The sequence below is a fragment of the Thermobia domestica genome, chromosome 8 (genome assembly GCF_964235325.1).
Source record: "Thermobia domestica chromosome 8, izTheDome1.hap1.1, whole genome shotgun sequence".
NCBI classification, from domain to species: Eukaryota; Metazoa; Arthropoda; class Insecta; order Zygentoma; family Lepismatidae; genus Thermobia; species Thermobia domestica.
Genome location: NC_137461.1, coordinates 30,274,291 through 30,301,571, shown reverse-complemented (window position 1 = coordinate 30,301,571; position 27,281 = coordinate 30,274,291). Strand labels below are relative to the sequence as shown.

The window sequence follows — 27,281 nt, the reverse complement described above, 5'->3', positions numbered from 1 at the left end:
ATTTTAAATCAAGTGCCATTACTGGTTCACGTTCAAACTGATTTAGGGTCAGAATTTTATAATCGCCATGTAAAGAAAGTGTTTAAAGATTTTGGGATTAATCATTATAGTGTACATTCGGAAATGAAATGTGCGTTAGTAGAAAGAGTAATTCGTACCATTAAAAGTAAAATATATCGTTATTTTACTGCAGAAAATACGTATCGGTACATTGATGTGTTGGATCAAATTGTACACAATTATAATCATAGTTATTATTCAACTATTAAAATGGCACCCGCAGAAGTAAATGATTTAAATATCAATCAAGTGTGGAATACGCTGTACGGAAAGACTGTACATAAGAAGAAATTAACTTGTAAATTTCAAGCAGGAGATTATGTTCGTATTACTAAATATAAACATAAGCTTGAAAAAGGATATTTGCCCAATTGGTCTCGAGAAATATTTCTTGTTGATAAATGTATAAAATCAAATCCTGTAACTTATAAATTAAAAGACTGGAATGGTGATGAAATTAAAGGAATATTTTATGCTGAAGAATTACAAAAAATATTTCTAAGCTCAAACAAGACCTATTTAATTGAAAAAGTTCTTCAACGTAAGAAGGGGTGGGTTTTCGTAAAATGGTTAGGCTACCCAGAAAGTATGAATTCGTGGATTCGAGTATCTAGTATTCAGTCTGCATAATGAATTCGTCATTGAAACACGGTTTTTACGTGACGTTACCTTCCAATGCAAGTAGTACACTTTTTGATAATACAACATCCTCATTTCGAGTAAAACTTGCAAGGGCCATAGATTTAACGGACGGAGAGTGGGTTGTGGGCTTAACACAAATTAATATACCGTGGAGTTTTTATAATGTTGGTCCGGGTGAACAAATTACAATCGATACATTTATTGATGGTGAATATATTCGATATCCTGTTAAAGTAACAGAGGGATATTATGCATCCATTAAAGCCATCTTAAATCTAATTCCCGAGAAAGTACGTATAATAAAATATAATTATTTTAAGAATCAAGTGTATATTCAACATTCCTTCCGGTCACGTGATCGGTGTATTCTAGACATAACAAAAGGTTTACAACATATACTCGGTTTTATGAATGAAAATTCAAATTTTTATAATTCAGTGGTGTATATAAAAGATCAACATAGGGAACAATTTCTGGCTCCTCAGGGAAAATATCCCTGTAACCTTGATTATAATATTCCAACAGAAGTTAACGTATGTGTGGATATTGTAAAACAACAAGAAGAAATTGGACCTTTACTTCGTAAAATTAGTATATTTTACGAGCGGTATGGACGAATCAAAAATATTTTATTTCATAACCCGCAGTACGTGAAAGTTGAAAAGAAATATTTTGATACGATAGAAGTAAACTTAAAAGATGAACTCGGTATAAACTTACCATTTCGTTTTGGAACTTCGAACTTGACACTTCACTTTAAACGAAAATGATTTCTGAAAGCATCGAAGACAGTTTCTACATTACACTGGTTTCAAATGCAAGTACAGATGTTTATCCTAAAAATAGTCCAACCCATTTCATTAATAATTTGAAAAATACTGTACGTTTAACAGATACGGATTGGTGTGTCGGATTAAGTGAAATACATATTCCTTTAACGTGTCATAATGTCACCGAAGATGAAAATATCGTTTGGTACAAATTAGAAGGTCATGAAATTATGAAAAGTAAAATTACTCCTGGATATTATGCAAACATTGAACACATACTGGAAGAATTAAATAAAGTTTCAGAATTTATACGATTTAACACTTCCAATATTATTCATGTTACTTCTGAACCAAACGTTGAATTTATAACACTTTCATCTACTTTGGCTATACAACTAGGTTTTCATGAAAAAAATGACCTCGTTATTCAAAAACAGGGATTTAAAAACCATACTTAGATATTGGATATCCTTTTCAAATTTTTGTGTATACTGGTCTTATTGAATATCAATTGGTGGGAGATACGCAAGCTCCCTTACTACGTATTGCAACTGTTGGCAATATGACTTATGGAAAAGTTCAAACGTTACGATATCAAGATATTCACTATATACCACTCTCTAAATTTTGCTTTAACAGTGTTGAAATACTACTAAAGGACCACGCAGGACGAAATTTACCATTTCGTTCCGGGACATTGACAGTGACACTTCATTTTAAACGTTCTCCTGGAAAATGAAAAAGCAACATACGTATTATCAGCGGGGACGTGGCCTTCCCTTCTTTTCAGGTCCAGTTTATCAACGGGGTCATGGGATTGGTAGTTTCTTTAAAGGTTTATTTCGTTTTGCATTGCCTTTATTAAAACAAGGTGCCAAAGCTGTAGGCCGGCAAGCGTTACAAACAGGAATACAAGTTGCAGGTGATGTACTAGAAGACCGTCCATTTAAAGAATCCGTTCGTGCTCGCGTAGAAGAAGCTGGAGAAACATTAAAAACTAAAGCTGCAAATAAACTTAGTCAGTTGTTAACCGGTAGTGGTAAGAGACGTCCACGAAAACGTAAGGCTCCTGCTATTGTACAATTCGGTCCTCCGGTCAAACGTAATCGAAAATATTCCGGTGATATATTTAGTTAATCATGGCTTTACTCAGTGGAAGTAGTCCTGAATGTTGTACAAGTGAACTTGATTTGTTTACTATTCCAATGACTCAAACTGCTATTGAGTCATCTTCCACTGTTGAATATCGTCCGGTTTCTACTTTATCGTCAGAAGGACCAATTGAATTTGTTGTACCTGGTGAAACTGGTGATTTTATTCACACTGCATACTTGTATCTCTATGTAAAATGTAAAATTACAAAAAACGATAATACAAATTTAGTTGCGGCGGATATTGTTGCACCTGTAAATAATTTTCTTCATTCGTTATTTAGTCAAGTTGATGTTTTATTAAACGATAAATTAATTAGTTCATCATCTGGTTCATATCCGTACCGTGCTTATATCGAAACATTATTAAATTATGGTAGTGATGCCGCTCGAACCCATTTAACTGGGGGATTATGGTATAAAGATACTGCAAACCAATTTAATGTATTAGGTAATGCAAATACTGGATTTACAAATCGTGCCCAGTATGTTAGAAATAGTGCATCATTCGATATGTATGGCCGTATCCATGCTGATATTGCCTGTGTGGGATGTATGCTTCCTAATAAAGTAAGCTTACGTGTAAAATTACATCGTACAAAAGATACGTTTTGTTTAATGTCTGCTGAAAATACAGCATATAAAGTCAAACTTGAAGACGTAACACTTCACGTGCGGCGTCTAGATATTGCTGCCGACTTAGCTATGCAAATCAATGCTGGCATGGAACACATTCCGGCCAGCATACCTCTTACTCGTGTTGAAACTCGTACCTATACCATTCCCGCAGAAGTAAGTTCATATAATCTCGATAATTTATTTTTGGGTAAAGTACCAAAAGGTGTTGTTATAGGTTTTGTATCAAACGCTGCATTTAATGGTCAACCACATGTAAATCCTTTTGAATTTCAACATTTTAACGTTAACAAACTGCAATTACAAGTTGGTTCAAAATCATTTCCACCGACACCCCTCACTCCTAATTTTGAAAATGGATTATATGTTCAAACATATTCCACTCTGTTTTCCGGTACCGGTATATATTATCAAGATCATTCACATACAATTTCCCGTGAAGAATTTCGACATGGATACACTTTGTACCCGTTCATTCTATCTCCAACAGGAACATTAGATGATTCTACGTGGGATGTCATACGTGATTCCCCTGTCAATTTAAAATTATCATTTTCTCAACCTCTACAAAATTCCATTACATGTATTGTATACGCTCAATTTGACTCTCTCATTCAAATCGATAAAGACAGGAATGTATATACTGATCATACAATGTAAAATTTCGTCATTTGAGTGCCATGAGGGTTATTGTTCACTTCTCCGCGTTCAACGATAATGATGATCATATTATTATTAAGGAACTTGCAATTGTAAATCCTGATATCCCCTTTGTACAAAGCTGGATTTTTAAACCACCATATCCATTACATGAATTACGTGTGCCGCTCATACTTTCGAATAAACATCTAGTACAACATGATTATGGTATTGACTGGTACAATGGCGATGTAGATTACTCATTGTTACCTACTATATTGAAACAATATTGTGCTAATACCTGTACCTTGTATACTTATGGTAAAACACGTCAGGACTATCTGCAGCAACTATTGGAACGGACTGTTGTGAATTTAGAAGATTTACAGTGCCCAAAAGCGTCTTCCTTGGGATTTCATGTTTACTCTTGTGCTTATTTAAAACATAGATTTGGACAATTTAAGTGTTGTGTGCGTGAAGCTTTATTATATGCCGAATACTTAAAAGTCTATGGTTATGTTTTATACGTAAATCCAAATAGTGCAACGTATGTTCCATCAAAAATAAAACAAGAGGAGGAAAGTAAGGATGAAATAGACTAATAAACATGTATAGTGATCAATTATTACAAGTGTTACTAAAGGACTGTATTACCGGTGCAAATGTGACTGGAATTTATCCCATTGATCGTTTACCTATACTTGTTCAACACCCTGTAGGACTGATTATTAATTTGGACAAGTCTGATTTACCTGGTAGCCATTGGGTAGCGATCTATATCAATAACAATAAACATGGATACTATTTTGATTCTCTGGCACAGGGTGTGCCTAAACTAATTCAACAGTTCCTACAAAGGAATTGTAAACTCTATTTTGTAAATACTGTACAAGTTCAAGATAATCATTCTATCATGTGTGGATATTTTGTATTATATTTTCTATATTATATGATACGTGGTGTTTCATTTGACAAATGTATTGCAATGTTTAATCATAAAAAATTAAAAAATAATGATAAGCTTGTCAAAAAACATGTAGAAAACATAATGAAAAAGAAAAAAGTAGATGTTTGTAGATTTTTAGAAATAAATAAATACCAATTTTTTAAAACTTTTATATTTTTATTTCTCCATAAAATATATCTTCCTTACAATAGTTTTAAGATTACAATGAAAACATTAAACTTGCTATGCCCTTAGTAAGGGTTGTGGATCGCTCATTTTTCCACCAACAATTCAATTGTTGTGCATTTCGATATGCACATGCCGATTTTGATTCTACTTGCTTATGAAATGAACAAATTTCATTACAAACGGTACCTTGTAATTCTGCTAATGGTGGACAACCTTTTCTTTCCAGATCCACAACGTTTGCTAACGCAAAGATTTTCTTTATCCAATTGGCTTTTTCCCCACCTTTACAAAGGAAAGTTGCATCTAATGCACAAAAATCATACATAATATTCCGAATATGTGATACGAGATAGCCAGTCTTACTAGACCATGACAAGCCATGCAAGTGGTTTGTAAGCCAATCGATTTGTTTTTGGCAACCTATTGGTAAATCGTTAAATTCGCATGGTACTTTTACTAAACAATGAAAATTTAAAGTATCATCACACGCAGTAAGACAAAATTCACGTATCACAAATTCATTCGGGGAAATCTTAAATCCCTGTATGTCTACAATATACATTTTATGGCAAACTGAAATTTCACACGAACGTTCCATGACAACTGGAATAAGTTGTCCAATAAATTCAGTATTTTTTAAACATTCACCAGTTTTTAACATAAAGTTTGTGATTGAAATTTCACGATGCCGTTCATGAAAAATTTCAAAGAGTTCTACTAAAGTCTTATCATTCAACAAGTGCTTTTCAAGAAAAGTTCCAGGATTATGCTGCATACCACTTATTCCATTTGAGCGTAAGTATACACTTATCGTTTCTAACACACAATTTTCACTAATCTTTTGTCCACAATTCTCACTATCACAATACATGATTACTAATAAAAGGAAATCAAACAATACACAATTTACCATATGTCCACGTATTTCCCATAATCTTTTTCTAGTAAAATTTTTAATAGAATGGGTCTATATTCAAAGTCCCACACAAGATCTCGGAAACGTTCAATGAAATTCCATATCATCGCAAAAGGCTGTCCATGCTTTTTTCTGTAAATTGATAATAATTCTTCACGAACTTCAAATTTCGTTACAGCATCTATAGCTTTCCGTTCAAGAGATTCCGTATCCAACACCAAACAATCATGTGTCCATTGACTGCCGTCTCCGAACCCGCAAGCAAAACAAATACATATATCGTCTGGTTTCCAGTATATTATACAGTCTTTTATACAATCCAATGATGTACGTTCCACAGTACACTCACATGGCAAATTCAAAAATTCTTCCAACTCCCAATTCTCCACCGGGGAATTACTCACTGTTGGTGAAGGTGTAGGGGGATATTCTTCTATTTCGTTTTCAACATCAAGTAACGGGAAAACTTCTGTTTCCAGTGGCGGAGGTTGCGGGCTCACCACCGGTTGGGATAAAACTTCTGTTCCCGGTAATACATCCACTTTAGACGGGGTAACTTCTGTTTCCAATGGCGGAAAGTGCGGGCTCACCACCGGTTGGGATAAAACCTCTGTCCCCGGCAAAGATGATGATTCTGCGAGATCACTTTCACCTCTTGTACTAAAATTCAAAGGTTTCATTGAATCCATGCTTTAAAACCAATCTATAACTCCTTTTCACTAAAACACTGGCTATTTAATATGCTTCGTCCATCACGTGATATCCCATACCAACAATCACAATTTCTAGAATGTTCTCCAGCAGCAGCTGTCGCGTTACTTGTGCTGAATATTAATGAATTACCTTGTTCTACGTGTGTGATCTGCATATTTTATTTCCGAAAAGGTTTTTTCTGTATTTTGCTTGTCCAATTAACATTTCTTTTAACCGGAAACCATTTATTATGTGTCATGTTACCTCCGGCCGCACCTGCATACATTATGTGTCATTAGTATGCGGAAAAAAAGGGTGTATCCATTTTTTAAACTGTCAACCAACTGTGTATTACCAAGTGCTACCATGTCAGAAAAGTACACTAAGCAAATTCAAGGTTAGTGTACTAGATGCCCCTATCCTACTCCTGTCAACTTTGTCCCATAAGACACTTTTGATTTCATTTTAAATTTAGAGTTCCTTTCAGCAGCGATGCTATATGAGACATGGACCTACAGAGCTTAACGTGGAATCCGAATCACGTAAGATCCCCCGGGAATCAAACTCGGGTCTGCCATGCTAAAGGTACATACGCTAACCACTTGGCTAGGAGGGAACTTGCCACAAGACTCTTCCTCGCTTTCAAGTGGAATGCGATATATGAAACGGCGGGTTGGTGGCATAGCTTTACTATTCTTCACTGAACTTATGACTTAAGAAATAGTTATTGGTGATGCATTTAGATGTGATTAGAGATTTGAGTTGCAAAAAAAATTAAAAAGAAACCATTTCTTTAAATATTTGTTTGATAGTTTTATTGACAGTATTATTTCATTATCAACTAAATAACAGCTTTAACAACAATGTTTAAAGTTTATAAAATTATGTGTTAAGTGGGTAGCTCTCGTTTATACCTAGGTATATGCTTCCGAGGCTAAGTACCACATTTTTCTGTGCTTAAGATGATCTGTAAAAGAAAAAGAAAGACAATTAATATATTACTATACGAAAGATGCATTGATGGTTGTATGTATAAATGAGTAACTTTGACTTACGTATTGCAAAATAGCATACTTTTAAAGCATGGGATCTATTACTTACGTAAACTCAGAAGTCTGGGCCACTCGAGATCTAAAATTGATTCAGTTTGCGAGTGCATAGAAAATCATGTAAGATCACCTCACATAGCGGCAGTACAGATCCTTCTCCCCAACGTTACCTTGCGAACATAAAATCTGGAACACAATCTATGTATTAAAATGCTAAGTTTATATGTTTGTGGTCAAGAAAAGTTTATATGCTTGTCTCCAATCCTTTCGACAATGAGATCTCGAAAATCACAAGCGCTAGAAACGTGCAGTTTTCGCTGGTCGATTCCAAATTTTATGCAGATTGTACAGCTCTAATTGAAATATTTAAAAAAAATGCCCTCATTTCTTTATTACATCTTTAGAGATACGCTGGAAGTGCTGATTTTTTTTTTAAAAAAAGTAAAAGCATAATATCCTACGAGTTATACATTTCAACAGCACACAGTTGTATATGGGGTAGTATATCTCTCAGGTGTTTGTTTCACGGACAAATTATAATCATTTCTCCAGTCTAACTAGGGAAGGTCGCGAGGTGTTACTCTGACTTCATATCGATACTATGTTCAATCGACTCGTTTGTACATATAAAGCAATTACACAAATTGAGAAATCCTCGATCGCAAGCGTATTTGAATTACTAGCGTTAAAAGTTCAAAAGTGAACAGATTTTGCAAAGAGTTTGAAGTAACTATTTTCGAGATACACGCTTCATTTTTGGTATCGAGGGGTTTTCTTGCGTATCCAGCACAGTGATGAGGTTAAAACGTATGCATTTTGCAAGATAAGAGTACTTATTATGGAGGAGGTAAGGATAATAGCGTCTTACAACTTGAAAATTGCCTTCTGTTTGGCACACCGGGTCGTTAGCCTGATAAAATGCATTTCATACCCCTATTCGACTGTATTGTCATTCAAATATCACTTCCCTGTGGGGCGCCTTCAAATTGAACAGTGACATTTGTCTCCGTTTGGCAGCTGAACTAACGTGAACGGGACTTAGAACCCAATTGGCCTTTGCTTATGCATTGTGGAAGACATGTACAGTAGCTATTATATTGAAAAACTAAAGGAAAAGAAAGAAGGAACTTCGAAAGGTTCATAAAAGTAGCGTATGATTCGAAGGTAGTTCAACGCTACGGAAGTGTCACTCACCGATTTGAATGAAACTTTGCACACTTCTAGAACATCAAAAAATAATCGACACTTTTTTTTTGTTTCGGCAATGGTGAAGATTTAAGGGTGGAAACCACTCTTTGAACGTTAGGGGTGGTCTCTAAGCATAGACCGAAAACAATCATTTAATTTAGAAGAAACAATACTGCCAGGGAGGTTTTAGGACAGATGATTCAGAATATGTCGTAAACATTACAACATTCAAAATGATGGATACAATATAGCGATTACAATTAAAACATGTCTGCTGGTTTGAAATTTTCTGCAGTTAGCAATATATATAGTTGGCAGAGATTACTGCGAGGAGGTTGCAGACCGATTTGAAACCCCTTTCTGTACTTATTTTAATGGAGTGCTTAATTAAAATGAGTCTCTGCACTTCTCACTATAGCGTTTACCGGGACAAAAACCGTAGAAAGTGTGGTACAGTCAATAAATCTATGACTCATAGCTACACCACACAGCCTTTAATTTCTGAAGATTGAGTTGTTATCACCGTTGTTAATTATTTTGCAGGAAAAGAATGAAACAATTGACCCTATAGTTCAAAACAACCTCTTTTAATCTGAAAATATCCTTGTGAAAGTATCAAATTCGAGAAAATTAACACCAGGTCTTGTGAGATCATGGTTTCGAGACGTTTTTCTCCTAATGTCCAGTGTAAAGTCCATTTTGTTATTAGGCTCGTGGCGTGGTAACAATTCGTCAACTTTTCAACCTATTTCACGAACAATAGAGTACCTCAAAATAGAAAAAAATTCTGCACTAACAACTGGTAGGATTCAGCCTCTTGATGTGTTCGTCTTTAGCCCGTGGAAAAACTTGAGATATTTTACTAATATTATCCTCTACAACTATAACATAAATTTACATCTCCGTAATAATATAATTTAGATCCAAATCACTGATTCATAATCAGTTTTCTTTTCCCAGATTTGCAAATCTTATTAGATATGCGTGATACAAAAACAGTTACTTGGAAGATGATAGTGCTGCATTTTGCGGGTTGTCACAGTTATTGCTGTAATAAGGTGAGCTTGATGTAAATCATGTTTATGCATCACACACCTTTTTTTTTCGAAATATTATTTGAAGCATTTTCTCAATAAATTCATAATTATAATAACTGAGGATATATCAAGTTCTAACACAGTGAGAGACAAGGGGTTTCACTATACATAAGCACCCCGAATAGGGAGAGTGCAAAAACTCACTTTAATCAAGCATTCTGTTAGAATAGAGGGATTTCAAGTCAATAGAAAGGGGTTTCAAATCGGTCTGCAATCTTCTCGTAGTAACCCCTGCCAACTATAATTGTTCTTGGCTAACTGCAGAGAATTTCAAACCAGAAGACATTTTGTAATTGTAATCACTATATTGGATCCGCCATTTTGAATTTTGTAATTTTGATGTCAGATTCTGAGTCAGCTCTCCTAAAACCCTTCTGGTAGTATGTTTTTTTACATTAAATGATTGTTTTCTGTCTGTTTGAAGACCAACCCTAACGTTCAAAGGGTGGTTTGTACCCTTAAATCTTCACCATTGCCGAAACTAAAAAATACGTGTCGATTATTTTTCGATGTCCCACAAGTGTGCAAAGTTTCATTTAGATCGGTGAGTGACACTTCCTTAAGTCTCCTTGTAAGATAACGCCAACATGTCACTTTTATCCTGTTGTTTTCTGATTTCCAAAATGTGATTTCCTCATAATTAATGCACATGTCTGAGTAACATAATCTGGAACATGGACAGTTGGACTAGGTACAGGAAAGTTTTAGGTTTGCAATACACCAACTTCAGAAAAATTTGGCATGCCCAAACAAGTAATTGGGTAGCATTCTTCATTTTCTCCTCCTGTCCCCAATCAATTGCTTCAGCCAAGTTTGCTCCTGATTATACACCTTTAGTACGTGAGTAGGTAGGGATCACTTGGCGCTGTTTTTTTCCTACTGCGCATGCGCAAACCCTTGACGCTGATTGGCTGGCGCAGGTCACGTGACCCCGCCCCCTTGGCCACACCCCCTGACGCTGATTGGCTGGCCACGCCCCCGACCACGCCCCTTCACGCTGATTGGTCGGCGCAGGCCACGCCCCCGGCCATGCCCCTTGACGCTGATTGGCTGGCGCAGTTACAACCCCTGACGTTGATTGGTCATGCTCTTTTATGACCTCCTATCTACTGCGCTGACTGGCTGGCAGCGGACACCCACCGATTGGCTGGCACCGGACCCCTCCCCCTTGACGCTGATTGGTCGGCCACGCGCACGGTCTTTTAGGAGTACCGCGCTGATCGGCCGGCGCCGGGCCCCGCCCACGCACATGCCCCAGAAGATCGTTCCCTTTTATGAGCACTTTACGAACACATAGCAGAGCAGATATCACATTCTTCATCCACCTATTTAACATATCACATATTACACAGAGACTCGTTCCCTTTTATGAGCACTCTTTTAAACAGCAAAGACTCGTTCCCTTTTATGAGCACTTTACAACCACATAGCAGAGCTAATAAAAGAGTATGGCATATTTTCCAACCCCAATTTAAACATAGCAGAATTAATAAAAGAGTATGGCTTATTTTCCAGCCCCTATAATAAGGGAGTGTATTCATTCAACATGAGAACAGAAAGTGGTGGAACCCCTTGAAAACTTGTTCTTTAAGCTGTCAAAAATTGCGATTTTCGAAAAAAGTTGAAAGTTGGGAGATGTTTACCAAACGTGGGCAGATGATACGTTTGATGATCCTAAATCGAATGCCGCTAAAATTTTATTTCTATCTCTCACCGTTTTCCAGATATAACGATTCGAATTTTTTCAAAATTTCGACCCATTTGGTTTCTGAGTTTTTGAAACTCTGTATATGTGCACTCCACTGGAAAGACCTGTCAAAATGTGGCTCTATCTCTTACCGCTTTCGAGATATGACGGTCTAGAGGCAAAAATTTCGATTTTCGAAAAAGTTGAAAGTTGGGTGATGTTTACCAAACTTGGGTTGATTATACATTTAATGATCCTAAATCGAATGCCGTTAAAATTTTATTTCTATCTCTCACCGTTTTCGAGATATGACGATCCGAAGTTTTTTTGGCAACTTGGCCCACCCTTGTCGTACAAGTTTGAAACATGGATCCATGGGTTCTTCATGTGTAAAAACGGCAATGTATTTTATAAAGGGGAGATTTTTTCGATTATTTTTTGATATTTTTGACCGTTTTCGAGATATGGGCCATTTTATGATTTTTGGACACCCAAAAATGAACTTAGACGATCTGTCTGGAGTATTTCCTGCAATGGCGCCATGAAAGACGAGAAACAGTGCTTCAATATGTTAGAAGTTTTTTTTGGCCACCGTGGCCCCCCACCCTTGTCGTACAAGATTGAAACATGGTTCCATGGGTTCTTCATGTCTAAAAACGACAAGGGGTGAGGTACGGGGAGATTTTTTCGATTTTTTTTTATATTTTTGACCGTTTTCGAGATATGGGCCATTTTACGAATTTTGGATACTCAAATGGACTTAGAAAATATTTACCCTGAAAGACGAGAAACAGCGCTTCAATGTGTTATGTTTGCTCTATCTCTTACAGTTTTCAAGAGAAGTTTTTTTGACCACCATGGCCCCCCCTTCTTGTCGTACAAGATTGAAACATGGTTCCATGGGTTCATCATGTCTAAAAACGGCAAGGGGTGAGGTACGGGGAGATTTTTTCGATTATTTTTTTGATATTTTTGACCGTTTTCGAGATATGGGCCATTTTACGAATTTTGGATGCTCAAATGGACTTAGAAACTAGTTAGCACATATCTTAGTCGTTTTTGTTTGGAGCCAATAGTAAATAGTTTTATTTTAGCCAATGAGATACTTGACTTGTAGATTTTGCTCCAATGAAAAAGAGTTTTATTTTAGCCAATCAGAGGAAAGCAGAACAACTATATAAGGGGTGAGGTTCGAAGCAATTCTCAGTCAGTTATCCGTTGGATTGCAAAAAGACAACATCGTGTGCAAAGTGCGAGAACATTGAAGTGAATTTTGTGTGGATTAATGGTAAGTATTTTTTGAACTCAAAATTTTCGGTGCGGATTTTTAAGTGTTCCTCATAACCCCACCCATGATTGGTTATTTTTTGAATAATACGTTGTGTTGAATAAGTTCGTGAAAACCCGAGGTCACAGCGGTCAAAAATAAGCCGAATATGGATTTTTTTAAAAATAAGCATTTTTTGAACTTTGTCAAAATTTTCGGTGCGGATTTTAAGTGTTCCTCATAACCTCACCCATGATAGATTATTTTTTGAAATATACGTTGTGTTGAATACGATCGTGAAAACCAGGTGTCACAGCGGTCCAAAATAAGCCGAATATGGATTTTTTTTAAAAAATAAGCATTTTTTAACTCAAAATTTTCGGTGCGGATTTTAAGTGTTCCTCATAACCCCACCCATGATAGATTATTTTTTGAAATATACGTTGTGTTGAATACGATCGTGAAAACCAGGCGTCACAGCGGTCAAAAATAAGCCGAATATAGATTTTTTTAAAAATAAGCATTTTTTAACTTTGTCAAAATTTTCGGTGGTGGTTTTGCAAAGTAAAATTCCTTTTTTCTATTTACAGGTTTAGAAAGAATACGTTATTGGGAAAAACACTTTTGGTGATCTATAGTTGGAACAGCCCCAATTACTTTTTTCTTGCAAACACCTGATTTTTCCGAGAAAAAAATTCTATAAGCATTGCTTTCAATATAGCGTTACAGTGAATAATTGTTGATCGTTAAGAATAATAGGTTATTAGAAAAACACTAATTGGTGTTCTATAGTTGGAAGACCGCAATTAAGATAAAACAGCAAGCATTAACGATTTTACAATATTCTAAAAGTTAGATAAACAGCAAAAAATGGTGCGATTTAATATAATATCCGAATCTCGGCAATATTATAGACATTTTAAAGATAACGGGAATTTACTGACAATTGAATTGACTCCTCCCCCAGAGGGAGAAAACCCCCTTGAATGGGTAGAAAATGGTATTAATGATTTGGTACGGTATGTAATGAGAGGTGTGCTTCCTCATCATCGTGTAGGGTTGACTTTTATAAACCAAAATCACCCAGATAAACCATTCTATTTGTCGTTTCGAACTGCTAATAATATGACTGCTGAAAATGTGTGGGGTGCGTTAGAAAAAGTAATTCAATCCAATACTTCATTCTTATATCAAGATCGCTTTATTCTCTATTTTCACCACGTCGAATTACTTATTGGTATGGGACGGGTGAAACAGAATTTTTCTGACATAAACGAGTACATAAAACATAACAGAGGTATTATAGTCATTAAAAACCCTGAATACTATTGTTTGGGTCAAGCTTTGGTGGTGGCTATAGGGCTTATTGAACATAAAAACGATAAAAAAGAAAGAGATAGATATTGCCATCAATACGCAAAACATGTTTCAAAAGGTATCCGAGTTAAGTGAAAAGGCTGGTGTTAGCCTAGAGAATGGCGGGGGGATACCGGAATTTAAAAAATTTCAGGCATATTTAGCGGATTATAAAATCACAGTGTATGATGGGTTATCGGGGGAAAAATATTTTTGAGGATCACGGTCACGGCAACAGATTAATTTGTTATATATTAACAACCATTATAACGTGATCACTAGCCTGACAGCAGCCTTTTCATGTGTTTACTATTGCGAGGAATGCCACAAAAAATTTCAGACTAAAGACAGGCACGCGGGAAAGTGTAAAGCTTTATGCAATAAATGCCGGAACAGACCACCATGCACAATTACGAAAAGTGTAGTATACTGCCGGGAATGCAATAGATGCTTTTATGGGGCTCAGTGCCTCAAAAACCATAAGGCTTCATTATGCGCTATTCTGAAAGTGTGTCCTCAATGTCGTAAAGCCTACGCAGTGAAAAAAGGGCGGAATTCACATGTCTGTGGGGAGGTATTCTTCACAGGGTGTAATAATATTATGCCGTCAGGACATTTATGTTATATACAACCATGCCGAACGCGTACCCCACAGAAATGGCTATTAGTGTTTTACGATATTGAGTGCCGCCAAGATAAAGAAGTAGCCGGTGGTATTTTTGAGCATGAGCCCAACCTGTTAGTCGGCCAACAGGTGTGCTACTGTTGTAAAAACAGTGAGAGTGAACGGTGTGGTGTATGCGGCGATAGAACACATGTATTTTATGGGGACAAATGCATTGGCGAATTTTTAGACTATTTAGCACAAAGGCGTTCTGAAATAAATAAAATAGTCGTTGTAGCTCATAACGCAAAGGGCTACGACGCCCATTTTATTTTACGCGCAATGATGCTTCATAAAGAGTGGACGCCGCGAATAATTATGCGGGGGTGCAAAATTTTATCGATGGAGTATTTATATTTAAAATTTATCGATAGTCTAAATTTCTTACCGATGCCTTTGTCCAAATTAGGCGACGCGTTCGATTTGCCCGTCTCGAAGGGTCATTTCCCTCATTTATTCAACACAAAAGCTAATCAGGAGTATAGGGGCGCTTTACCGGGTATCGAGTATTACGATGTGGGGGGCTTGAAAAAGAAACAGAAAGAGAAGTTTTTGCGTTGGTATAATGAGGAAAAGGAAACACTTGGAGAGACGGGTTTCATTTTAAAAGAACAGCTTATAAAATACTGTGTGAACGATGTGAACGTGCTGCGCAATGCTTGCGTAAAATTTATGAACGAGTTTGAGGCTATATCTGGCGTCAACCCGAGTATAAGCATTGCCAGCGCGTGCAACTTAATGTATCGAAAAAAGTTCCTGCGACCAGACACCATTGGTATTATCCCACATAGTGGGTACAGGTGGCATGATAACCAATCTGTCGGCGCCGTTCAGTGGCTCGTGTACGAGGCCGACAGATTAAAAACACGAATCCAGCATTCTGGTAACGGACGAGAGGTTGTAGTGAGAGGTGGGTATAAAGTGGATGGATATGCGCACTATAACGGTGCAGAACATGTTTGGGAGTACCAAGGGTGTCTATTCCACGGGTGCCGGGAGTGTTACCCCACAGGCCGTGACAACCCCATATATAATGACGCGTACACTACTTTTAATTTGCGTTATGAGAGTAGTGTAAACAAAATTAATCGTTTAAAAGAACTGGGGTATATAGTTCATGAAATGTGGGAATGCCGGTGGCGCGAGTTTTTAAAAGAACACCCACCGGTGAGTATATTTGTAAAAAACCACATCATGGCTAAGAAATCCCCAATTCATCCGCGGGATGCACTGTATGGCGGTAGAGTCGACACCGTGAAACTCTACAAAAAGACGAAAGAGGGAGAACGTATCATGTATACCGATAAAATCTCCCTCTATCCTTACTGTTGTAAGGTGAAAAAATATCCTGTGGGTCATCCGAAAGTTTATGTGGGTGATGACGAGTGTCCCGATATTTCGGGGTTTGAGGGAATAATAAAGTGCACGGTATTACCCCCGGCCAATCTCTACCACCCGGTGCTGCCCTATCGGAGTGGTGGAAAATTATTATTCCCCTTATGCCGAACGTGCGCGGACACTCTGAATGAAGAAGAAGAATGCACGAGTTCTTCCATGAAAAAAAAAACCTTTCGGTTAATTTTTACACCCCCTCAAACATATTAAGATTTTTACCCCCCCCCAATATTTCAATGACGCAGTTTGCGTCATAGCCCCCTATGTGGGCACCCCTGGGATAAGGCGATGGAGCGGTGTTACATTCTATTTCACTATCAGCATTATCATTATTATAGTTATTAGTAGAGAGCGGATTTTAAGGTGCAGCACCTTTTCTAAAAATGTAGTTATAACAGTTGTTTAAAATATGCATTTCCGGATATAAAACGAACTGAAATGAACGCACTTTGTTGCACCTTTTTCATGAATGTTGCACCTTTCTTTAGCTAGATTAATAAAATTTCCCCTTTTCACTTCTCTCTCTCTCTCTCTCTTTTTTTTTTTTTTAATGGACAGAACAATACTATTTTCAATCTGATTTGCGCATAATATTCCATAAATTTAGACTCAATCTTGACGGATTTGATAGGGACAAATTTGAACTGAATTTGCGAAACAATCCGGACGTAGAAATCTTTGCAACATCAATTAAACTTCCTGTCCATGTGCTTACAACATATGCACCATTGACCGAAGTTTCTCCACTTACAAGGATCTCCTGCGCTCCAAGCGACAGAAACTAACATTCAAAAACATAGAAATGTTGTGCATAATTAAGCGTTACCAGTTTCCGAAAACCCAGTAGTATGTAACGGTTTTCCAAGCCACAGTATTGCTAAATTAATGTTTTTTTTTTTTATATCGAATTGGTTTTAACCATAATTTTATTACAAGAATGTATAAGTTTATGAGATTAAATAAAACAATTTTTGCAATTTATGTCAAATGTTTAAAGCCAAGATTTTAAAAATATTTGCTGGTGTATTGAATAAAGAATGTTTATATAACTGTCTACTATAGCATTTAATAAAGATATCCTAGATTTATTAGTACCTTTCTTGCACATTTTTGAATGATTTTTCAGCACCTTTTATTTCCTTTTTCCTACCACATTTTTGCACCTTAAAATCCGGCCCCTAGTTATTAGATTTGATGGTAGATTCCACAGCAGTAATTCCAGGTGCAGCAAGATCTTGCTTATCAGCTTGTTTTGGAAAGTACCTATTCAATGTCCCTTTTGACTTTCATCGAATTCCTCTCGTAACTTGCGTTGTTTAGCTTTCTCTGCACCTGACTCATATTTGCGAAATTTTTCTCGATCTCTTCCAGGCATGTTGATAGATTAATTAACTGGAAAACCACTTTCAACACTCAATAGTCACTACTAATACATAGGACGCAAACGAATCATTACCGAAACACTGTTACACTACAGATGCCAGACGTAAACTGGATTTAAAAGCGCACTTTGATCTGGGTTGCGAAAAAAAAACGGACATAACAAAAGCAATATTTTCTTAACTGCTAGGATCTAGGAATCACGCATATGCGAATAAAACGTTTTGTGTTACATGTTTAATAAAAATGTGTTGATATTTTTTTTCTATAGTGTTGTTCATGAGTCACGTATTATTAAAACGTTACCTTTGTTGACAGTTGAAATCAAAGAAATCGCCGCTGCGCTGTTTGGAGCTTAAAGCACGCGACCGCGTTTGTTGACATTCTGTGCTGCAATAATAAAGCTTGCAGAATATTGTCTAAATATCTGATGCCATACTGGTAAAGTTATCTGTTGTGAATTGGCAAAACGTGGCCAATTTAGCAATCTCGACGACTGAAATTGTGTATCAAAAAACAAACAAAAATGTTCAAAAACACATACATAATACCTAGGTATAAATGTGCGGCTGGTAAAGCCATCACCATTGCACAATTTAGACAGATAATTTCAATAAGTAATAAAGATGAAAGTAAATGTCACATAGTAAAAATAAATAAATAAATAAATAAAAACACTACAGCACAACTGCAGTTGAAACCTCTGTGACTGCACATTACTGTAACAGCCACAGAAATCCTTGCTACGTTTGCGTTTTAATTATTAATATGATTACTTGTTGACCACCATGCAGAATGATGAATAGTGATCCTATTGTTGTTTAGGTAATTGAACCGCACCTTTTCGCCTTGCTTCTTTATTAATTTACATTTCACATTGCATTTCGCTTGGAAACCATACATACTAGTTTATTTGTAAACTTTCTTTCTCTCTCTCTCTCTCTCTCTCTTTTTTTTTTTTTTTTTTTACATATCAACTTTTATATCATTGAGTAAGAAAAATATCAACTCGCAACGCGGGGCCTCCCTAAGCGTAGGGTCTAAGGCGGTTGCCCCAGTTGCCACCCTCAATCTCCGCCTCTGGATGGAACCTATTCTTTTGACGCTGAGACTATTTAATTGCCAAATATCTCTTCTCAATATCTATTATTGTTTTTGTTGTATGGAGATAAATATTGGAAACGGAAGTAGTACTGGTACATATTGGAAACGGAAGTAGTACCACTTCCGGTTTTAGTAGAATAATAGGTGGAGATGGTATAATTTATTGAGGTTGATTTTATCATTGTTTCAGTTCTATGTTGATCAATGTTGAAACCGGAACAGCTGATGTCTATCATTTTAGGTTTAAATTGAGAGTTAACGAAGAAGATGGAACCTATTCTTCGGATACTGAGTTAATAAAAGAAGAACCAGCTTCTCAATACAGTATATAATTTTTAACTCCATAGAGATCACTATTGAAACCGGAGTACTAGAAAAGTTCTACCACTTTCGCTTTTATTACGCTATTACGGGTGAAGACAGAGTGTATTTTCTTGAGACGAATCGATTCCGAAAAGCCACTTGTCACAATTACCGTTATTGTTCTCTGTTGATCAACATTGAAACTGAAACCAGGGGCGTACCCACGAGCTGTGAGTAGTGCATTAGTGGCGCACAGAAACGAGGATATAAATAGGGAGAAAACCAATGAAAACTGTTAACTAGAACGTAGGGGGGCTAGGTTGCACGGTGTCTAAATTCACCAGTGCTTAAAATCAGTTGGTTTTCAATCAACTAACCCTACATCTAACAAATCCCTTGTTGCTGTTTACTATAGTTGAGTCTCCCAATGTTTTCTTCGTCTCGGCGACTATGTTCTTACTTTCCAATGGCGTACGCAGAATTAAATCAAGAGGGCTCAAGCAGGTGCGTCATTTAGGGGAGCAGGAGGGGGCAATTGCCCCCCAAGAGTTTGAGGAATACATATACTTTAATCGATTGCCTACTTAGTACAAAACGTGAAAGTCTTATGTCGGTGGTGCTCTTACCCCCTCAAGCCAAATCTGAAATGACGCCCCTGGGTTCAAGAACTCAGTTTCATATTATCTCATGACAAGTGTGATATATATTTAACATAGTAAATATTTGTTTTTACATAATACTTTGCTCAGAAAAGGGGGTTTAAATCTTGAAGGTCCCTTGAGTACGCTGCTCTTACTTACTAGCTTTGTCTCAAGCAAATCAGGATTCTTGAAACTCTATTTTTAACAGCTAATTTCAACATATAATTCTTTTGCGAACAGGAATTTTGACTGAGAGATGTGTATTTTTTAGCGTTGTTCTATGCAAATGGCAATGGTGTAAGCCAACGTGCCAGTGGGTTACGTAAGTGGGGGATGGGGATTTTAATCACCCTTGAAAAAGATATAAAAAATTAAGCATTTACTATATTAACTATTAAACATTTAGTAAATATATATAGGAAAATCACGCTTGACCTAAAAGGAAATAAAATCGAGTGCTTGAACCGAACCCCTTCTTCTTCGCGAAATTCTATGTGCACCACTAAAGGACACTGTAAATATTTAAGAGTAAAGTGTTTTATTTGAGAGTTAACATCAGGAAGAATGCAAGGTTATGTTTAGATATACTTAGATATAGGAAAGATTCTTTTACTTGATATATACATTATTCTTATATTCTGTTAGTTGTGAATTAGCTATACTACTTATAAGGATTCAAGGGCTTATTCCTTACCAGCCTTCACAAACATTACGGAGCGCAACGCAGCGTAACGCAAACTCAATTATGAATGCTGTGCCTATTATCTCAAACTAAACCGCAGATTTTCAAGTTGTGTTAGCGCAAGCCGTTATGAAAGTCATATTATTCCAAACCAAATTCTGTGCATCCTTTAGGATCTTCCCCTCCAGAAGGAACATATTGGCAACAGTGCAAGCAGCAAGGATCAACCTTCAAGGAAAGAAGGAAATATGGCGGCGGTAAGGAGTACATGGCAGTATAGTGAGACCGGAATTTTGCGGAAAAGGGAAGATGATGAAGAACTGTTGGTTTTTGGTTATTCCTGTAAATTATTCCGAGACGATGAGAAGGCTTTATTTATTGACCAGGGGAAACACCTGATACCCTGGATGGGAGATGAAGCATTAAAAATAGACAGGTACGTTAACGTTCACATAGTTCCCTATTTATAGTGCTGTAATATATATTCACATTTATGAGAGAAATATAATTGTTATTGCCATTACATAAAGTGTAAGGATTTTATATACTTTAATCTTAGTGGGTTTTACTAGCGATGTTTAAGAACAGCAGATACTATGCTTCGGCTAACGACTTACATAAATTTGTTATACCTGTTAGAAGCTATACGTATACGATGACCTAATGACGTGCAGGTTTGAGTTAGATCTATGAATTTATGCTTGTAGAATTTAAGAGACTTTTGTGTTTGAAGTATATAACGCTCAGGGAAGTACTATACGGTGTGAATTTGGATTCTGTTGAGGATATGTACCGGTGGCTAACAATTCGTTAGTAAGTATATGGTGGAAGAGGAACCGGTTAATGAAGGCTTGTTGTCGACATGTATAAATATTGATTTGAAGTGATTTGTATATCAAAAATGACAAGTGTTTTGCGATACAAAGAAATTTAGCCCGAAACTTCGCGAGTGAAGTTTGATTGTTGGTAGAATTTTGCGTCAACAAAAGATCCGAATTGCCTAAGTCGGCATTACTCCAGTAAACGGTTCTACCAAATTTTGACACATTTCTTACACTTTAGAGTAGGTTAGAGCTTTGTATTTATTTTAGCAAAACATGCACTAAATGAGGACCTCCATTACTACTTGCAGATTGACTTCAGGAGGGCTCAGTATAAAAACAGTGTGGATATATGGCAAGGTTCTAGATTACTGGTCCCCCTTCCCATTGATCAGTAATAAAGACAGAAATCAACGTGCCCTGCGGGGCTCTGACCCGCCTTCACTCGCTAACGCTCGCTCGGCGGTACTGTGTAAATTAAATGTACCGTATAAACTTTAGTACAGAAAGAAATCAACCCAGCTACTAACCTACATGGGGGACCAGTAATCTAGAACCTTCCCTGATATATGGCATAAAAACTAGTGCATAAAACAGAAACTAACTTGTGTTAGGTGGCCACTAAAAGCACGAAAGCTACCTAGCCGAGTCAAGGCGGGAGCTCAGCGGGGGGCCACAAGGTTTGCATCCGTAGGGAGCAGGCGCGTCAGCGACTGGGGTAGCTATACGCATTAAAGAGGATAGTGGAAGGACGCGTACATACAAGACTTTCACTGCCAGTCGAACTTAATTTCAATGTTCTTTGCACTGACAGTAATTACTTGTCGTCACATTCTCATTCCTTCACGAAAAATTGTGAAGGTTCTAGGACACAGGTCCCCCTATATAGGTTAGTAGCTAGGTTGGTTCCTTTCTGTACTAAAGTTTAATATATAATTCACACATTATTGCCGAGCGAGCGTTAGCGAGTGAAGGCGGGTTAGAGCTCCGCAGGGCACATTGTTTTCTGTCTTTATTACAGCTAATTGGGAATGGGGACCTATGTTGTAGAACCTTGCCCGAAATATGTTTCAGATCGTATTTTAGCTACACATTTTCTGTTTGGTACAAGCGTCTGCTCCATCGAATCCCCTAAGTCTTCCGAATCTATAAAGTTAAATATGTACATCATTTTTCTGTTGAAAATTAATCTATCACAGTGTCAGATAATTTCGTCTGCTTGTGTGCTCAGTTGGTATTTGCTTGACATTTGTGATTTAATTGGAAAAATCTTTTTCGCTATCTCCAAGATATGGGCTTTATCAGTAGGTAAATTAATCTGAAGCATTCAATATTTCGGTGCATGTTATCAATTCTGTATCTGTTTCGGTTATTTATATTTACTTATAGATATTTATTCACTCAGTCCACGTAATCTGTAGCCATTGATTCATAAATGATGAAATTTCGTCTTGGGTATACTTTTTTATTTATTTATTTATTTAGTCTAGCATAAAGAAAACAGAAGTAGAGATGAGCACTTCAGACAAAGAAGCACATGAAAGTAACTGTGTTCTTCATTTGCAGTAGTGTTTCATCGCTTTTTCTATTGAAACTTGAAACTGAGCATAAATTATCGACTGTGTACTCAGTATGGTGTGTTTTGAACGTTTACACAGTTTACGTAGTACATGTTGTGTACTTTATACGAATTGTTTTAACAACTTTTAAATAGCTGAACCGATTAATTTATTTCTGACGGTAGAAAATACAATTAAAACTCTGTCAAGAATATATATATGTTCACCAATCCAGTGTGACGTTATATTAAACTACTATAATTAATTAAATTTATTCCAACTATGTTTTCGTACATGTATCTATCCTTATTTGTTGATAAATATTGATAGAAAATATGATCGATAATCTATAAAGACAGTATTTGGAAAAATGTATTACGTTGTGACTTTTACAGTAGTTGGTAGTTAATAATTCCAGGTGACGTAATTTAGTCTCGCACTTCACAGTTGTTTTCTATTTTCCCATATTTTTCGCAGTTTCCGTAACAAAATTCTCTGTATTGTACAGCTTAATTTTGTAGTCGGCTGGATAGGTTGTGAGTATCTCGTAGTTCTTGATAATCCTAAACAGAGTTAATCATATAATTTTGTCACTCATTTGATCATAATATGACGGAAGTACCGTTTGTCCGAGTTATAAAAGCTAATCCAACCATATTTTATGTTATCATCCCTTCCCCGCTGTTCAGCAAAATCCCAGAATGTATCGCAGTTTCAGATATATTCAGGTGTGCGTCTAAAAAATGTTGTTTAGGGGGCCCTAGGTAGAAAGATTAGAAAGGGGCCAGACCTGCAGAACCTCTCATGAATGCGCCCGTGGTACAGACAAAGCACAGGTATCTCTGTCCTAAGTATAAATCTGTAATACTTCCCTTATTTAATATATCTGTAGACATCCCATTTTCTGTGTACAAATCTGACAAAGAAAATATTTCCACTGTAGGCCCTATATTATGATTGGCAATTCCTAGAACTAGTGAGCTTTTTAGGTTTAGGCCTGGGAATATTTCTCCCACGTTTCTCGATCTTCAGCTTCCTCTTTAAACTCCCAATATTTTCTTCTATTTTTCAAATAATTGATTAGTTGCGTTCTTATTGGTCCTTGGTTTCCTTCAATCTTTCCTTCTATAGCAGTATGAGGAAGATTTATTCACTAGGTGTGTGTAATCCAGTTGACTTACGAAAGATGCTGGCTAAAAGGGTCCTCTTCTCTCCTATCCGTTTTAAAACATCTACGTTTGTTACTCTCTCTGTCCATTTGATCTATTCTATCTTTTTTCAACACTCCATTTCGAACCTCTTTAAATGTTTCTTCTCTAACTTCCATTAACGTCGAAGTCTGTGAACCATACAATCCAATACTTCATATATACCACCTGACCAACTTCTTGCTTAGTTCAATATTAAGCGGCTAGTTAAGAGATCGTTTTTTGTTGAATGCTTGTTTGGCTATGACAGTTCTTAACCTGATCTCTTTGGTGCACTAAGTCTCTCTCGCCAAAATATTTCCCAGATGCATGAAATTATCGATCTCTTCAAGTTCTTTGTTCTGCTTGATTGATTGCCAGTGTCAATTATTTTGTCAATCATCTATAGTCCTCCTTCGGTTCGAGCTATAATTACTGTACATTTGTGCATACCTGCTCTTGTTAATGATCTGTCCTCCAATCTTGAGATCTTCCGATTAATGCTTCCTTCATTAAACATTCACTGTAAATACTATATCATTGTCTGATTCTTCTTCCAATCTCTACACTACTCAAGTGCATCTTCACTCGTGGTCCTACAGGTTGCGAATAAATCATCGGCCTCTCCAGTTGACCTCATTTGTGTATTTTCAGAAATTTGGTTCAATTGACCCGGTAGAAAACTTTTTGCTAGTCGATTAAGCACAAATAAGACTCTTCCTTTACGTCAAGAACTCGTTCTAATATAGTTGTCATCAACTCAATAGCAACTCTGGTGCCTTTTTCTTTCAGTAATCCAAATTGATATTCCTCCAACATCTTCTATCCCTTCTAGGCGCAGAGCTCCTCCGTGGCTAAGCGGTCAGCGTACGCGCCTTTGGCGTGGGAGGCCCGGGTTCGATTCCTGGAGGGAGCTCATGTGGTTCGGATTCCACGTTAATCAGTAGGTCCACGTCTCATATAGCCTCGCTGCTGAACGGGACGTTAAACCCAATCTCAACTCAACCTTTCTAGCTGCCTGTTCAGTATGCGCGCAATAACCTCTCCGGTGTGGGAAATAAGGCTAATGGTTCTGTAATCGCTGCACTTCTTTGCTTGCTTTTTCTTGGGTAATGTAATCAGTATGACATCAAGAAACTCCTTTGGCTTGTCACTTGTCATAGCAAAGTTGTGCACACTACAGAGTTCACAAACACACGCCCTGCTGTGTCATAAACTAAAGTTTAAAGATTTACTATTATTGCGTTATTTCACTAGAGAACGTTGCCAGCCTGTGCATTATTTATAAAATTCCTCGTATTTACATTTGCATTAAAGTTTATTTTACTATCATTTTCCCAAAATTTGATGAAAACAATGTGCGTTTTGCATTATATAATGTTTTTGATGGTTAGATTTTTAATTTATGCTTTGATTTTTGTTATTCACTGTTGCTCAAGAGTTGATTTTGATTAATTAATTTGTAAGACTCGGAAGTATTTTATATGTACTTTATTTACACTCTGCTTGTTTAATTTACTGATGTGTTGTTGGCTTATTTACATCTTTACGTTATATTCTTTAATTTTGTTGTATTTTTTTTTTGTTTTTTTTTTGTTTAGGATCACGCAAATCGGACTTCTTAGATTGTGTTGTTGATACGTTCGTCATTACTTCACACAATAGCTCTAGAATTAAAGTGATTTATTTTATTCTATTTTTATTTATTTATTTTTGCAATAGGTAGTGAGATCAATTCGACCAAGTTCATATTTTGACCAAGGATGGGTAAAACCGGTTTCGGTTTTCTCCAAAAACCGGTTCGGTTTTATCACCGAAACCAGTTTCGGTGAAATCTTTTGGAAAACACACAGAACTATTTCTGTGGAAACGGAATCGGTTTCTGGAGAACAACCAAACACTATTCTGGTCAGAAATAGAACCAATTTTGAAAAAAAAAAAAAAAAACGGAACCGGTTTTGAATAAAACCGAACCAGTTTTATAGCAAACCGAAACCGGTTTTGGTGAAAACCGAGCCGGTTTCGGTGGAAAACCGGTTTTAATGAAGATTCTCGAAACCGTTTTTTTGACTAACTGTTCAACATTTTGACGGGTAACGGTGACTTTAACAGTAACCATCCTTATCCTACTTTCTACTATTGAAACAAAGGTAATAGAAGTTACACATCTCGCCGTTAGATGGAAGCAAACATTCTCTAGCGGTTGACATCTGAAGCACTGTAAATTAGCAAGATGTGTTGTCCAAAACCCATAGTCTTTTTTTTTTTCTCCAAAATATTCCTGAATGAATACAACAGTCCGCAGCAAAAAACCTGTAACATGAGCATATAAGTTTATTGTGAAACGACGAAGTCTTTTGATCCAAAGTAAGTGTGCAGGGGAGGACGTCGAGGTTTCTCCTGGCGAGATTCGTGCCTATTAGACGTTATGTTGATTCCTTGGACTGTTAGGCGTAGTTTCACAATAAACTTACATGCTCATGTTGTAGGTTTTTTTTGTTGTTGTTGTTGTTGCGGACTGTACAATTCTGGAATCGGGAAACAAAGAGACAAGAATTAAAATATGAATATGCTTTTTTTTACGGTCATTAACAAATCGAAAAGTGTTTATCATATTGAAATGGTATAAGCGTTGTGTTTTGTATGAAAATAATAATGCTTTCTTTCCTGCAAGTTTGAATTTAGGCGCTTTAGGACATCCAAGTAGTTACCTTTAGTGGTAACACGACCAAAACTACACCAATTATAAGTTGGTAACTTTGTTAACAAGCACTGCTTGTTCCATGTTTAATAATAATAATAAAGCTAGACCATAGTAAGTAGAAAACAAATTAACTAATGAGTCCAAATTTTATATTTAGCTTACGTAGCGTCATTTTCAGCTAGCAACTCTTTCAGAATCCATGGACATTATATGCCACATTGATTTCATAATAAACTTCTATCTTGTGCCAGTAAATAATGCTAACATTGTTGTGAAAGTTAAACCCTTATTACAGTATGCTTACTTGAGAATAAAAGTAAAATTCTACCATTTGCAACTCTTGTGTTCTATATTTAAGACCAGAAGAACATAAACATTTATCACAGTAAACGTAGTATTCGTAGTGGATAGGAAAGTGAAAATTTATTTTCTGTTTAAAATTCGTTCTCACAGTGTGATTGGATGAACTGTGATAAAAATTATGAGAACGTTTTAAACGTACCATTGTACAAGTTATAAGTGTTGCAAAATTTCCAACAACCTATATAATAGGCG

At 36.6% G+C, this 27,281-nt stretch overlaps 1 protein-coding gene across 4 annotated transcripts in view; it reads left to right on the top strand.

Annotated features, from left to right (window-relative positions):
• The first annotated feature begins 12,933 nt into the window (after positions 1-12,933).
• Positions 12,934-27,281, top strand: part of su(w[a]) (suppressor of white-apricot) — a 109,892-nt gene continuing 95,544 nt past the window's right edge. Inside the window, exons 1-2 of one of the 4 annotated variants that reach the window (XM_081768313.1) lie at positions 12,934-12,951; positions 20,629-20,891. In XM_081768313.1, coding sequence (XP_081624439.1) covers positions 12,949-12,951; positions 20,629-20,891 — 266 coding nt within the window. In that variant the 5' untranslated portion in view covers positions 12,934-12,948. Of the gene's footprint in view, positions 12,952-20,628; positions 20,892-27,281 lie in introns of those variants that run through there. The other 3 variants (XM_081768314.1, XM_081768315.1, XM_081768316.1) reach the window with 3 other exon arrangements.